We start from the raw sequence: 16034 nt of genomic DNA on the forward strand, positions 1-16034 counted from the left end.
ATGCACTGAGAAGACTTCAAACTGATTTAATGCATTAAAATAACTAATAAGATTGTTATAAAGTCTTTCGTAAATTTAAAGTGTCAGATAAATGGCCTGTAATCAGAATAATCATTATCCTATAAAGTAATTAAATAGCCACAAAGTGACCATAATGAAGCTCTACCACTTAGTCCCCAGGACTGAGGACAGAGAGGCTATCTGTAGATAAAACTATAAAGTGAAGAGAAACTGGTGTTGCTGAGTTGTCCCTTTAGAAGGTGACAACTTTTAAAGAACCTCTAAGCCCAAAGTCCAAACAAAACAAAAATAAAGCAAATAAGTAAATAAGTAAAATTCAAGCAAAATCAAGAAGATGGTCTGGAGTTTACTATATGCCATGTGCATGTGTGTACACACGCCTACATGTGCACATACACATACATAAGCACACATAAAGGCCAGAGGACAATACTGGGTGTCTTACTTAATCACCAACTACCTTACTTTTTGAGACAGCATCTCCCCGCTAAACTTGGGGTTCAGCAATGCATGTGAACTTGCTAGCCAATGAGCCCGTGGGATCCACCCATCCCAGAACTGCTATGACAGCATACCTTGCAATGGTTTTTTTACATGGGCACATAGGATCCAAATTCAGGGCCTCCCACCTCCACAGCAAATATCTTTTAAATAATGAAAAAGGGGGTACGATTTTAACCATTAACTCTATATAATACTCAACGGTCATTGGGAAATATTCAACCAATAGTTTAAAAGCACTTTTTTAAAACTATAAATTAGTTCTGGAAGATTTATACTTTTCCTATTTTTTGTTTCTTAGTTTTTCATTATTACACAAAATAATGTAAATGTTAAAAATAAGACTGGACAAGAGGCAGGGTTTTTTGTTTTTTGTTTTGTTTGTTTGATGTTTTAGGTGGATTTTTTTCCCCCTAGAAAACCCAAAATTTGTATCTTAAGGAAATCAGAAAAAAAAAAGAGTATGGTCAAAAATGTTAAATATGCATTAAATGTTGCTCATTACTCTCTTTCAAGAAGCAGAAAGCTGCAACATCGAGTGAATTAAGCAACGGAAAATGTCAAGAGCAACGAAATGAACCCCGGGTAGATCTTAATGGCTTAGCTGGTTTCTCCGGCTGTAAAAATCAGGACACTCTTACTGCTGTTTGTGTTAGGTAATTAACAGCTGCAAAGCACACTGAAAGGAGAAACTGCTAAATAAATAATGGCTGCGCGGGAATCTCAACCATAATGTGCTGAACAAGAAAGAGGAAGCCTAGGCGTCTAAAGTCACCATTTCTGTTCTGCAGCAAATGCAAAGGGAACAGCAGTCTCATTAATGTCGCTCAGCACACATAGACAGAAAGAAGTGAGGTAGGAAAAGTCGCTGGAGGGACCTCACAATTCCAAAAGCAATAGCAACTGATTGGAGTCTCCAAGTAGCAACAAAACCAAAGGTGTCTGCTTTGTAAGAGCAAAAGTGCCACCATTTTGCCTATAACTTTGCTCTGATTGCTTCCAAGTAGAAGCCACTCGCTAGGAACCCATAAGGCAAAACCATTCTCAGAATCACTTAACTTCAGATGGATTCTGACACCTGACCTATAGCAATATTTACATTATTATCTGAAAATTAATGACACAGTGACATGTAAGATGGCCATGTCTCACATCTTCCAATCTACCTGACCGTGCTTATGGGACTATATAATTTGAGAACATGACACGTAATGTTCAGACTTGCTTTCACAAGAAATAAGGATCATGTGATGTTAGTGCTGAGTCTATCTCCTTCTACACACTCTTTTTATAATGGTGGAACTGTTTGGAAAGGATTGGGAGGCATGGCTTTGTTGGAGGAGGTGTGTCACTGGGAGCAGCCTTTGAGGTTTCAAAAGATTGTTGCTATTCCCAGAATTCCCTCATGGTTGTGGGTCAAGACGTGAAGTCTGCTATTCCTGCTGCTGCCTTAGCTCCACTCTCATGGATTCTAACCTTCTGAAATCATATGCTGAATTTAACGCTTTCTTTTATAAGTTGCCTTGGTCATGGTGTTTTATCACAGTGATAGAAATGTAAATAAGATAAATAGTGATCGGCACATGCCATAAGATGTGAACTGTGCGCCAGGAGAGTCAGACGTTTTTGTAGCCTCATCAAGTCTTACTGTTTTGCATACGCATCAAATGTCTGAATTCTATCATTGTGTTATGAAAAGATGGGGGGGAAGCCTTAGAGACAATCTATTTTAATTATTTCTAAATCAAAATGCAACACATGAAAACACAATGTTCTACCTAAATCTAAAATGCTTTAGTCACAAGATACATTACTCTGAGTTTTCTGTATATTCTAAAATAAACTGTAAAGAACTGTCTCAACATCATCGAAGGAAAAGAAAGAAGCTTAAATGTATTTGGAAAGAGAAGCCATTCTCCCGTTGGTATTTTGAGGAAAAATAAAACATCTACAGAAGAAACCAAAGTGAAGGGTATGCCCACATTAAAATGCAAATATATCATTTTGTTCTCATAATGACCAAGACCTCAAATACCATTTTTAGTGACTCATATTAATTTAATTGTAACATTAGCTTTTATAATCATAGATGTAAAAGGACCAGTGTGTTCCAAACATAATTATCTCGCCAGCATCTCATTTCGTGAAATTATTAGTTAAGATGAGCGCCTTGGAATGAATTTGTATTTGATTAGTTTCACTTATTTAAGAACACTGAATAATTTAAGATCTCTTTAAATAGAAGGGTAACAAGGGGGGCATTTAGGAGAGTGTGCTGAATTCTCCTTTACCCCACCCTCTGGAGAGGACCCCCAAGTTCTTCTGAATAGCCAGCTTGTATATACCTTCTAAACGGAGCCATAACAAACTCCCTCTCACGCTGATCACAGTGGCCACGCACACCTCTCCTGGATTCTTGGGGTTCACAGCTTCAAGCTTCATGTTCTTTGCAAAGCCCCGAGCAAATGTCTGAAAGAGAAAGAGAGGTGGATCTGAGCCAGCAGTTCCCAGCAGAGGCTAGTAGGTGACCACAGAGCAGCCAGCAGGGAGAGTGGACGCAGAGCTGGCTGGCAGGGACAGTGGATCCAACTGCATCTTATTTCTGAGATAGACAGACTTGCTCACGGGCTTGTTTTCCTCACGGCTCATGAGCAAAGTGCTCATGGTCAAGATTGCTTAGGTCAAGAATCATAGCCATGCTTAACACACAGTGGGTACCTGAGACTTTTGCTAAGCATATGAGGGTAGGGACATTCGTTCTCTAATACCATAGGAACCTCAGTTCTGTGGGATTTCTCACAAGCACCATTTCTTTACTCGTCTGTATTCCCTGCTAAAATCATACCTAGGGTGTTAAACGAGGCAGATGGAATATCCATCTGGTATCACTTTCTTTTAAAGGACATTTAAAGAATGCCCTTTAGCTTATAGCATGGGTCTGTTGGTGATACATCCCTTCGTTTCCATTTATCCGAAATTGCCGTTATTTTCTTAATACTTTCCCCTTTACTTTTCTAATTAACATTTTTTTATACAGTAGGAGTGGGAGCTCCAGAGAGATGCTTCAGTCAGTGAACTATTTGCCATGTAATCTAGAGGATCTGAGTTCAATCCCCTGAATCCATTTTTTAAATTGCAGGTTGTATCGGCCCTTACTGCAGACCCCAGCCCTGCTGAAGGAGACAGGCCTATCCTTGGGGCTTGCTAGTCAGTCAGCCTAGCCTACATGGGGTGTGTCAGGTCAGCAGAGCCTTTGCGTTTTAAAAGAAGCAGACCACATCTGACAAATGACATCAGAGGTTGCCCTCAGGCCTGTGCACACATTCACACGTGCAAATACTTGAAACGTGTACACGCAAATCCACATACCCTAAACATATACACCCATGTGTGCACATACACCAAGAAATATACTTAGTAAAATCCACTGTTTAGGAGGCCCTGGTGGCCTTCTATAAAGCCGCTGACCCAGTGCACACAACACATGCACCCACAACTTGTTATGATGCAGAACAGGCCCTTCCCCCCTCCTCCAAGCACCCTTGAGCTAGCCTTGCATACCCAGTCCTTGACTCTCAGTTCCTACTGGCCACCAATGGAGCTTTCGTTTCTATATTCTATCTACTTGTATCATCACATAGATAGAACTGATGAATTCCGATAGAATTTATGAGTCTGTCTTCTTTCACTTAGTTGAAGGTTAGTTTTAAAAGTCAACTTGCAGGCTAGAGAGGCATCTCGGCGGTTAAGAGTACTAGCTGTTCTTCCAGAGGTCCTGAGTTCAAAACCCGGAACCCACGTGTTGGCTCATAGCCATCTGTAATGGGATCTGATGCCCTCTTCTGGTGTGTCTGAAGAAAGCTACTGTGTACTCACATACACAAAATGAATAAATAAATCTTTAGGGGAGAAAACACACACACACACACACACACACACACACACACACACACACACACACACACAACTCTCGCTGTGCATTAAAAAAAGGCAACTTCCCACAACCTAAAATGATCAGGGCAGAGTCTTCATGAGAAATTATTGTATGAGCATGTTTTAGGGAATTGTCTTGATCTCTGGTTAAGAGAGGAGAGTCCTATCCTGAACGTGAATGTCAACATTTCCTGGGTTGGGTCATGTACTGTAACAAGTAAACAGCAGGAGGAGCTTGGTCTTTCTTTGTTCTGGACTGTACCTCTAAAGAGACCAGCTTTGAGGACCTGCCTTGACTGCCTTGCTTTTTTTTTTAAAGACACTGTCACTGTCTTCAGACACACCAGTAGAGGGCATCAGATCCCATTACAGATGGTTGTGAGCCACCATGTGGTTGCTGGGATTTGAACTCAGGACCTCTGGAAGAGCAGTCGGGGCTCTTAACCACTGAGCATTCTCTCCAGCCTGACTTCCCTGATTTTATCTGAAGACTGTAAGTTAGAAACTTCCACCTAAGTTGCATTTAGCCTAGCCTTTTATCACAGTGAGAGAAATGAAACCACTACGCTTAGAAAAATGCACTTGTGGATCATTCCTGCAAGACTCATGCACAGACTGCCCTATTTCATGGCTGAATAGTTAATGTATACAAACCACAATTTATCAATCCATTTGCCAGTTGACAGACATTGAACCATTCTCAAAACTTAAGTTATTGAAAAGGAAGCCGCCTCGACCCTGCAGTGACACATTTTTGTGGGATCGCAAGTAAAGGAAATTGTTCAGTTTACCCTAACAAAATGCCATAGACTAGGTGGCTTCAATAACCAATGTTAGTTTTCTCAAAGTCGCCGAGGCTGAGGCTGCAAGGCGGAACTTGCATCCAGCTGGATCCTGCTGAGGTCTCCCTGTGTGACTTACAGATGGCTGTCTGAATCCTGTTTCCTCTCACTGTCATCCTCTGCGTATGTCGGGTGGGTCCTGACTTCCTCTTCGAATAAGACCACCAGTCACATGGGATTAGGGCCTCATCTTACTGTAGTGATTTGAGGGGTTCAGATTTGGTCACATGGATGGATCATGCTGGGTTTGGTCTCCTTTTTCTTCCTCTCAAGGAATATGGGCTTTCCAGCTTGTGCATGTCTCGGGACACTCTTGATTGAAACATGTATGTTCTAAATCTAGGACAGGGAAACTGTGGATTGTGCTGTATCATTACAGGGCAATGGGATTTTTGTTTTTGTTTTTGTTTTCCTTTCTAGCAAGCCATCTTCTTACTTGAATTCAATCGACAAACTGTCTCTTCAGAAGCGGTTTAAATGCCCATTCTTTTCTTCTTTCCTCACCCAGGCTAACAGGAGACTTCTGAAACATAGATGATTCGAGAGTCCACTAACCCTGAAGGTGGCATTTAATGAACAGGATTCTGGACCTTGCATGGTTCTCCGCTGTCTGAAATTTTATCTTACTTTCCCGTATCTGTGTTTGCAATATTTGCCTGGTCTCTAGATTCTGACGTATGAGGGCAGAAAGACTTAAGAGTTTCACACAACTCTTTTAGTTGCCCCATATTTTGTCAGCTTGGGCAGTCATCATAGTATGAGTATGGAAACCTGAACGCTGTCCACGGTCCTTCCCTCTAACTGCTTGCTCCCCTCCACATGTGAGTTTGCTCCACTACACGCATGTGGGTGGTTTGGGTCCTGAATCTGGTGTTAAATAGCTCCTTCAAGAGAATCAATTCTGTATGAGTTTTCTCTGTTTGATGAACAAGCTTCTCACCAAATATTACTCTCCAATAAATGTGACTTTCCCCAAGCAGCAGTTACTATAAATTGCAATCAAATATGCTGGAGTACTATAAAAACGGGCATGTCTACTTTGAAATACATAAACTCATCTAAACGGATTCCTAAGACCAATAAAAGACTATATCATTATGTGACTCTTGGGGGGATAGAAATCAGAGTAATTTAGATTTAAGTGTCTTTTTATAAAAGAAGTTGAAAAGGCAATTGCATCCTTTTGTAATCAGAACAAAAATTATGTCCTGCCCATTTTAAAAAGTCAGTTCGCTCCTTCCGTTCATGTTTCTCTGGAAATAGGAAGCAGGCAGTCTTCAGAGGGTGTTTTTTTTTTTAAACCAAAAAACAAAAGCAAAAACACATTTTTTTCTTGCAAGTCATCCTATCTCATTCACACAATTATGTATGAAGCCTCTTTCTGGAAGCACAGCTGAATGGCTGTGTGGAGAACCTCGAAGTTAAAAAGCATTTCATCTCACTTAATAAGGAAAGGCTACCACCATATAACCCCTTTTCATTTCCTCTCGCTGCTTGAGGGTGATTTATAAAGGATCAATAACAAAACTGTTACCTCTGGGTTTCTTTTACTGCGCATTTGCCTATGTCAATCCATTCTATAACCAACTCTGATTGTTAAAGGATCCCCAGGGAAATGTCTGCCACACGGCTCTCCTCTGGTACACATGAGATGCGTGATTAAAAAATGAATTCGTAATAAGCATTCCATTAAAGAGCACTTGTAGCAAGCTAACAAATTCAGCAGAGCCCCCGTATGCGATGCGTGTGCCAGCAGGCAGACGACTCTCCTGTCTATTAAATAAACGGGGAGCCAGAAACAAAAGCACTCCTAATGAATACACCAGCGAATTCATTAAGCCAGATTTAATCTCGGTGACTGAATCCTGGCTGATCCAAAGCCAACCTGGTCTGTGGTTAATTGCTCCAGAATGAAATGCCATGTACACACTCCTGGACACAAGGCGAATTTCTGGGGGCTGGGGAGACGGGTCGGTAGGTCAAGTGTCTGCCGTACAAATGTAAGAATCAGAGTTCAGATCCCCAGCACCCTTGAAAAAAAAGCCATGGGTGCAGCATACGATAGCCCTAGCACTAAAGATACAGAGCCAGGGAAGGAATGTCTCTCTTGTGAGTTTGAACTCACATGATCAGTGGAGGTCCTGACTCGGTCCTTCATGAAAGACACACCAGTAGATTCTGAGACAGTGACATCAACATAATAAAAAGTCATGTGTCACCGGATTTGAGAAACCTCAAGGGAACCCGGAGCATAGCCCAAAGCCGTACCTGTCCCCATCACACAGTTTGAAACACATCGCCAACAGTCCCATGCTTCTGAGTAGAAATCATTCTATACAGCGTCAATGTCATTAACCAAGCATTCACACACAGTGAAGAGAGTCCTGATCCCCACCTCCACTATACCTAGGAGTGCACAATCCCAGAATTCAAGCTACTTCCTTTCTTATCCCCCCATTTTGACTTCTGCTCAGGTGTGCTTCTCTGAGACCAAGGCTTTCTACCCTTGCTCTTTGAATTCTGCTAACTCTGTGAGACGACAGTCATTCAGCAGTAGCTCTGGTCACCGATCAGAAGCTCGTCTTTCCGTCAGCGATGCCACATAGGGTGGGAGCTGCGGGTCTCAGTTAACAGAGAGTGCCATCTCCTCTTTAGCATAGGGGATTTATTTTCCGAACTACAGGTCTGTTAAACACAGTTAGCAGACCCATGCTTCATTTTTAAAACAAGAGGTAATATTTCATATCCCTCCCTCCAGTCTCCAGGGTTCATGAAACTTAAGGGAACGATTTAGCGACTACTTTACCAAACTTTACCTTACTACCTCCTGCTACCCAATGAGTTCATTTATCCATTACTCGTTCACTTCACTCAAATACTGCTGTGAAGGCCACAATGTTTAAAGGAGCTGTCTGGCTGGCATCTCCTGGAACGAAGCACGTCCTAAAGTTTGTCTGTCTGTCTACTGAAAGCAAGGTATCCTGTAGCCTGGGCTAGCTTTGAATTCACTGTGAATCAGAGAATGACTTTGAACGGCTAGTCTTTTTGCCTTTCCCTACAGAGTGAGGGGATTACAGGCATACACTACCACACCTGGTTTATGCAGGGCTGGAATTGATACCAGGGCTTCACAGACTCTAGGCAAACATTCTATCAACTAAGCTGCACTCCCCAACCCAACCCAGGATAACACATTTTAGTAAACGTCAGGAGCAGAGCATCTCTTCCCCTTGACTGTTCCCAAAGTAAACGACTGTGGTCAAGCTAATGTGCATTTGTTAGTGGGTTTCTCAGAGCAGCCTGGCATTATTGCTAACACAAGCAACATTAAAGGAGGCTTGCTCAAAACCAGCGGTGGTTTCACGGTCTTCCTGTGCCAGGCGGTACTCCACACTCCGTCCCCAAATAGGAGAAAAGTGGCAAAACTTACAGAGGATCGCGTCAACCGGGAACAAATGAGAGGGTCTTACATTTTTGAAGCAGTAAGGAGGGGCTCCTTCGGCCTCGCGCTGCTTGTGATAATCCACCCAGTTAAAATCCTGGCCTGAGTAACCTGTGAAGGAAGAACAGAGATAGCATGGGCTTAGCGGAGTTTTATTCCAGGCCAATGATCACCCTGGTGGGGTGAGGGGGTGGGGTCTGCAAGAAAAAACGTGCGGTTAGAACCAGAGAGCGAACGAAGTCTTTGTGAGCAGGAGAACCTCTTTGACCATCAAGTGGAAACGCTTAAGAAAGTGAAACGTGTTAAATACGGGCACGGGAGGTGCGCTAACCATTGTGACTACCTAGGACGTGAAACCACAGAAGGAAGTTGGGAAGCCCTTGACAATGGGGAGACTGGCTACTGAGAAGAACAGTAGGGAATTTGACAGGAACGCATTCTTTGTGCCGTGTGTGTGTGTGTGTGTGTGTGTGTGTGTGTGTGTGTGTGTGTGTTCGTGTACATGTTTCAAAAATCTCTTCTTTTACATGAACATGAACTGACAAAGAGAAAGCACTAAATGAAGTTACCAGCAATATTATCTTCCTGAGAGTCAGGCTGTAGCTTTTGCCTGTTCATCCTTCTCAATCAAGGCAAAACAAGTAGACACCCCACTCCCTTTTCCCTTTAAGCCTGTGCATCAGTGTAACAGCACAGATGACATCTGTATGCGGCGGGGTTTTCCTTCCCAGCTTGGCCTTTCTCACTTTGGGTCCCGAGGTGCCCGCTCTCATGTTTGTCAGGGCGAATATACGTTTTATATGTCCATCCCGTATGCCACATGGGTCAGATCTGAACAATTCACCTGAATTCAGCACGCTTGTTTCTCAAGCCCCTCCTAGAAACTTCTATCTACCCAGCTTCCCAACACCTTACACAAGAGGAGACCCATGTCTCCCAATTCTCTGTTCTGCACCCTCAGCAGGGAGGTACCAAAGCCAGCCACCTACGGGCCTGCTTCCTTCACTTAGAGGGACTTTGCCACACAAGCCTCTACTCTCAAACTGCCCTCTGTTCTGTGGTAAAAGTCACTCCCCTCTACTGCCCTTTCTTCCCTGTGCATCTTTACCTTGTCTATGAACACACAAAGTCCTCTGACCTCAATAATCTGAAGCTGAGGTAGCTTTTAACGTCAGCCTTGGCTTCTGTCTGGAATCCCCTCCCTGGAATCCCGCTACTTCCTCAATTACGTTTATGAATAAAGACATTTATGCGAGGGGCTGGAGACGGGGCTCAGGGACAAGAGCACTCTTCCAGAGGACCGAAGTCAGTTCCAAACACCTCCACAATCACCATTAACTCCAGCGCTGGAGGACCTGAGGCCCTCTTCTGGCCACCAGTCATCCATCGCCCACACACACACTCACACAGATGCGAACATCAGAGAGTATGCAGTAGAAAGACCTGGGAGATCCAAAGGAAATGGACGAATGGCAACATGGCTTCACTCCTGTTTGAGTCTGTACTTGGGAAGAAATGTGTGTGTGCGGCAGGCAGAGAACAAGCTTTACTACTGCTTCTTGGTGCAATCTACTGTTTGGCTGGTGTCTAGCTTCCGGGAGTGCCCGGTACCCTGAAACTCACCAAGCAGCCTATACTGGCTGACCGAAGGGCACTCGGGGACTTGCTAATTTTTGCCTCCAAAGCACTGGGCTTGCAGACACATACCACACCTGATACATGGGTCCTGGAGACTCAACTCCTGTCCTTGGGTTTGAGAGACAACTACTTTACCAACTGAGCCATCCCTCCAGTACGAAGTATTTTCTATTACTCACAGAACTGTGCGAACTGTATGTTCTGTGTGGCTCATGTATGTTCAGATAAGACATTCTTATTTGGAAGTCAACCCTGCTTGTGCATAGCTGTTTTGCCAGGTTTTCTAAAACCAACTTCTAATGGGCTGCAAAGTGTCACACTGAGTTGCACCGTGGGCCTGGATATAATCCTTCTATACACCCAGAGTGCAACAGTGTTCATGGGGAAGCCATTTTTAATCTAATAATTTCTAGATATAATTATGTCTTGCTGGGCTTCACCTAAGCAGTAATTAATTACCTTGACCCTAAAACTCACTCATTTACTTGAAAATTGGAATGGCTTAGACTTTTCCTCCCCCTTCTCTTTGGGACTGTTATTCACTCTGTCATTTAAAATGCTTTTCCTTTGGACTGATAATGAGCTCTTTCTGTAAGGCAGTTTTGAGGCAGCTCAGAAAATAACTACTACATAAAAAACAAATTGCCACGGATTGTATAATAGAGCCAACAGGGGTCAATTACACCCATTCATCAACAGAGACAGAACAAGAAGAATTGAGGTTTAAGCACAGCCAGGAAAACATGTTTTAAACCAGGGGGGAGGGAAGAAAACAGTAAAAAGGAGGAGAAAAAATAAAGAGGAAATAAAACCCCTCCAGCTATTACAATTCCTAAGAAGCCGCCTAGGGAGACTATGTGAATGACAGCTGTTAAAGGTATTTAAGCCTTTATTACTATTTACTTTGAACGAAGTCATTCCAAAGGGTATGCATGCAGGAGGGAAGGGGTCACTGACCCATTTTTCTTGTGATACAAATGAACCGACATCAAACAGTCATTAGGTATGGTTGTGCAAATGGACATCACCTCGGAAAAACTTAACATTATAAAGAACTATTGCCCTTTGACAGGTTTCACTCCGAGGACCCCTGCGAGGGAGAAAATGAGTTCTCTGTTAGGAAATGTACGGCAACTTTATGAAACTTGAGATGGCAGAAGTGATTCTCCATCCACAGAAAGTGATAGGAGATTTACCCAAGGTCGCTTTAAGCCCCTAGGATATGACACTGGCATGGTACTGCATGGTGGTGGTGGTGGGAGGCTTATGAAAAGAGCTGCTATGGCCTTCAGCTAAAAGGACTAAATTCAGACATACTGCTAGAGTTATGCAAAATATTAAAGGAGAGAAAAATAGAAGAAAAGTAATTGTTTCGAACAAATGTCTTCAACCTCTTTGTACTTTCTGAGTTTTCCCTAATAACTGTAAAAGGACTTTAGTAATAAAAAAAATTATCATCTTTGTTCTGGTATAATGCAAAAGCAGGTTATGTGTCAATCGTCCAAGATCCTGTACAGTGCGTGCCGAACACCATGACTGATATCCCCCTGACACGCAATCACCCTTGGCCTCACCAGTCCAGAGTCTATCCAAGTACAAAGTCTCCGAGTGAGGCCACATTTCTGTATAAAGAGGTGAGTCGGTGCTGCCCCAAGGCTACCTCAACGGTGCTGTGCCCCTCTTCTGTGGCTTAGAATGCGGTTACCAGCAAAGTTTAAGGTAGGACTTCACTCTCTTATAAAACCAACAGCACGGCGGTAAATTCCCCTCTTACGTGTAGCCTAGCTATACGAACTGTGGGGTCCTAATAAGAAAACAGCAAAAGAATACCATGCTTGCCAAGAGGAAAAGTAAAAGACACCCACATCCCGAAGTCTGTTGGGAAACTAGACCTTTAAAACACTATGGTTGAAGTCGGCTTGTTCGAGTGTCAGTCCTTGTTAGATTGTCAGGATGTGCCTGGTCTCTATCCTAGACATTCCTTCCTTCACCCACAAAGAGAGTAGTAGGCTGGCCCTCTGCATGCTGGGTGTGAGGGTTGGATCTAGTCCTGGGATTAGAGAAGTGAAGCAAACTGACCTAACTAACTCCTTTATGGGGCTCAAGTTTCACAGACAGAAAGCAGAGGAGACGAATATTTAAAAAGTCAGCTGGGCTAGGAAGATGACTCAGTCAGTAAAGTGCTTGCTTTAGGAAGCATGAGGACCCTTTCGTCTGTGGAACCTGAGTTTAAAAAAAAAAACCGAAAGAATAAAAGAAAGAATGAAAGAGGGGAAGGACAAAAATGGAGGGGAAGAGAAGGGAGGGGAGGGGACCAGAGGGGCGGGGACCAGAGGGGCGGGGACCAGAGGGGCGGGGAGAGGAAGTGGGGGAAGGGGAGGGGAAAGAAAAAAGAAAGATATCACCATCACAGAACTAGGAAAGAGACACAGCTTTTCAGGAGAGAGAAGAAGTAGGTCCCACATAGAAAAGAAACATTGAGCCCAACAATTCAGGTGTGTGTTCGACATCACCGAAGAATGGCATGCGGGGGAGGAAGAAGCCGTGAGGACAGAACTCCAACAGTACGGTCACAATTGACAGGAAAATACACACAATGGATATTCTGCTTTGGAGTCCACTGAAAACAAACAGAAGCAGTGAGAAGAACTCATATTTGAGTACATGTCTCAGGACGCTCAGAGGTCATTTAAAAGAGCAGGCATTCACCCATCCCCATAAGAGTTCTTCCTTTTCATTCACACTCAGGGAGTCATGCAGAAAACCAAGGGAACCTTAGTAACCGGGAGGGGACCCAGAGGGTCCATTATTCCTGAGCACTAGCCACGACAGTGCACCTTACAGAATACGAATTAGGCTGGGAAGTATTTAATACACCAAGTAAAATACTTCTCTGTGTAAAATCAAGCCCAACATTCTAGTCTGAATGATGTTAGGGGACACAGATATCTCCAAAAATGGAGTCTAAAGTCATATAAATATCAAGTGTTGACAGAAAAAAAAAACTTTAAAAAAATCTTAAAGAATTATTAAGTAAGAAAAAGAATTCTTAGCTTTTACCGAACAAAATATTTTCAATATCAAAGGCAAGTCAGTTTTTACCCTCTCAATCCTGTTCAATTAAAAAGTGACTTTTCAGAATGAAACAGAAGACGAGAAATATGGTTGTATTTCCATATCTATTAATCACATAGGTATTCCTCCTGTCTCCAGAGCCAGATGAGGGATAAATTTTAAATTAAAAGACACAGCAATCTGAAAGGTAAAAGGAAACTTTCCGGTGCAAAAAAAAAAAAAAAAAAAAAAAAAAGCATCACTCAATAACCTGGCTGTGTGCTAAGTTCTGGGGATGGACCAAGGTTGTCAGGCTTCCAAGGCAAGCATTTTCACCTGGTGAGTGAGGCTGCTGACTGGCCCGGAACTGCACAGTCTCTAAAACTATAAGCCAAGACACACAACATCAAAATGGATCAATGATTACCATTTGTGTGTGAAAGCTGGCAAGTGTGTGTGTGTGTGTGTGTGTGCTTGCATGTGTGTGTATATGTGTTTGTATATGTATATTCATGTACACACATTGACATACAGAAAGACATACTCTCATGCACATACATAGGGGCATCACATGAATCCCAGATTATCTCTAACTCATCATGAACTGAAGCATGAGGCTGAAGTCCTGATCCTCCTCATTATTTCTCCCAAGTAATTTGGGATCCTCCTCATTATTTCTCCATGAATTTGGGATTCATGTGGGTGTGTGCTTATGCTTACATATGTGTGTGTGTATTCATATACATGTGTACATACACACACACATATACAGATATGTATATACATAGGAGCATCATATGAATTCCAGAAGCATGATTATGAAATCCTGAACCTCCTGACTCTGACTCCCAAGTGTTTACCATTCATGTGTGTGTGCTTGCATGTGTATCTGAGAATGTATATGTATATTCATATACACACATGAACATACATTGGTGCATCACCTGAATTCCAAACTGATTTATGACTCACCATAAAGTGAAGCATTAGTTTGAACTCCTCATCCCGAGACTCTGTCTCCCAAGTGTTTGTCATTCATGTGTGTGTGTGTGTGCTTGCATGTGTGTGTTTGTATGTCTCTCTCTCTCTCTCTCTCTCTCTCTCTCTCTCTCTCTCTCTCTCTCTCCCCCCCCCACACACACACACACACACACACGGACATACACAAACAGATATACACACATGCATATACGTAGGGGTATCACATGAATCCCAGGATATATCTAACTCATCATGAAGTGAAGCACGAGATTGAACTGTGATCCTCTTGACTCTGACTCCAAAGTGATGGCCATTCGTATGTGTGTGTGCTTGTGTGTATGTGTATGTGTGTATGTATATGTATATTCATATACACACATGGACATATACACAGACATACACACATATGCACATAGACGGGGCATCACATGAATCCCAGGCTATCTATCACTCATCATGAAGTAAAGCATGAGTTTGAACTCCTCCTCTTCTTGAATCTGTCCCCCAAATGTTTGCCATTAGTGTATTGTGTGCTTGTGTGTATGTGTGTATGCATATGTATATTAATAAACACACATATGTATATGCACACAACATATACAAACATGTGTGTACACAGGGGCATCACATGGATCCCAGGCTGATTTCAAACTAATGGAGTGAAGCATGAGTTTGAACTCCTGAATCCCTGACTCTGTCTCCCAAGTGTTTGCCATCCGTGTGTATGTGTGCTTGTGTGTGTGTATGTGTGTATGTATATGTTTATTCATATACACACATGTACATACAGACATACATACACACAAGCACATATATAGGTGCATCACAGGAATCCCAGGCTGATTTGAAACTCAACAGGAAGTGAAGCATGAGGTTGAACTCCAGAAGCTCCTGACTCTGTCACCCAAATATTTGCCATTCATGTATATGTACTTCAGTGTTCATGTATTTGTGTGTATATATGTATATTGCCATATACACACGGGCATACACACAGACATACACACACACATGCATATACATAGGGGCATCAAATGAATCCCAGGTTATCTCTAAATCATCATGAAGTGAAACATGAGTTAGAACTCCTGACCCTCTTGACTCTGACTTTGAAGTGTTTCCCATTCGTGTGTGTGTGTGTGTGTGTGTGTGTTTGCTGTGTTTGTATCTATGTATGTATATGTATATTCATATACACACATGGACATACACTCACATATACACACATGCACATACATAGAGCATCGTATGAATGCCAGAGGCATAAGTTTGAACTACTGCTTCCCCTGACTCTGCGTCCCAAGTGTTTGCCATTCATGTGTGCATGTGCTTGTTTGTGTGTGTATGTGTGTGTATGTATGTATATATGTATACACACATGGACATACACAAACATATATATACACATGCACATACATAGGAGCATCACATGAACCCCGAGATATCTCTAACTCAGGATGAAGTGAAGCATGAGTTTAAACTGTGATCTTCCTGTCTCTGATTCCCAACTGATGGCCATTCATGTGTGTGTCTGCTTGGGCCTGTGTGTATGTGTGTATGTATATGTATATTCACATACACACATAACATACACACAGACCTGTACACACATGCACATAGAC

The 16034-nt window shown here is 42.6% G+C and overlaps 1 protein-coding gene across 6 annotated transcripts in view; it reads right to left on the reverse strand.

The window, feature by feature from the left end:
• Positions 1–16034, reverse strand: part of Sfmbt2 (Scm-like with four mbt domains 2) — a 191790-nt gene that overhangs the window by 39893 nt on the left and 135863 nt on the right. For all 6 annotated transcript variants that reach the window (XM_087590777.1, XM_087590776.1, XM_087590779.1 and 3 more), the window contains 2 exon segments: positions 8768–8850; positions 2868–2991 (listed from right to left, as the gene is read on the reverse strand). In XM_087590777.1, the coding sequence (XP_087446903.1) occupies positions 2868–2991; positions 8768–8850 (207 nt within the window).

The sequence above is a fragment of the Rattus norvegicus genome, chromosome 17, assembly GCF_021556685.1.
Source record: "Rattus norvegicus strain SHRSP/BbbUtx chromosome 17, alternate assembly SHRSP_T2T, whole genome shotgun sequence".
Classification (NCBI taxonomy): domain Eukaryota; kingdom Metazoa; phylum Chordata; class Mammalia; order Rodentia; family Muridae; genus Rattus; species Rattus norvegicus.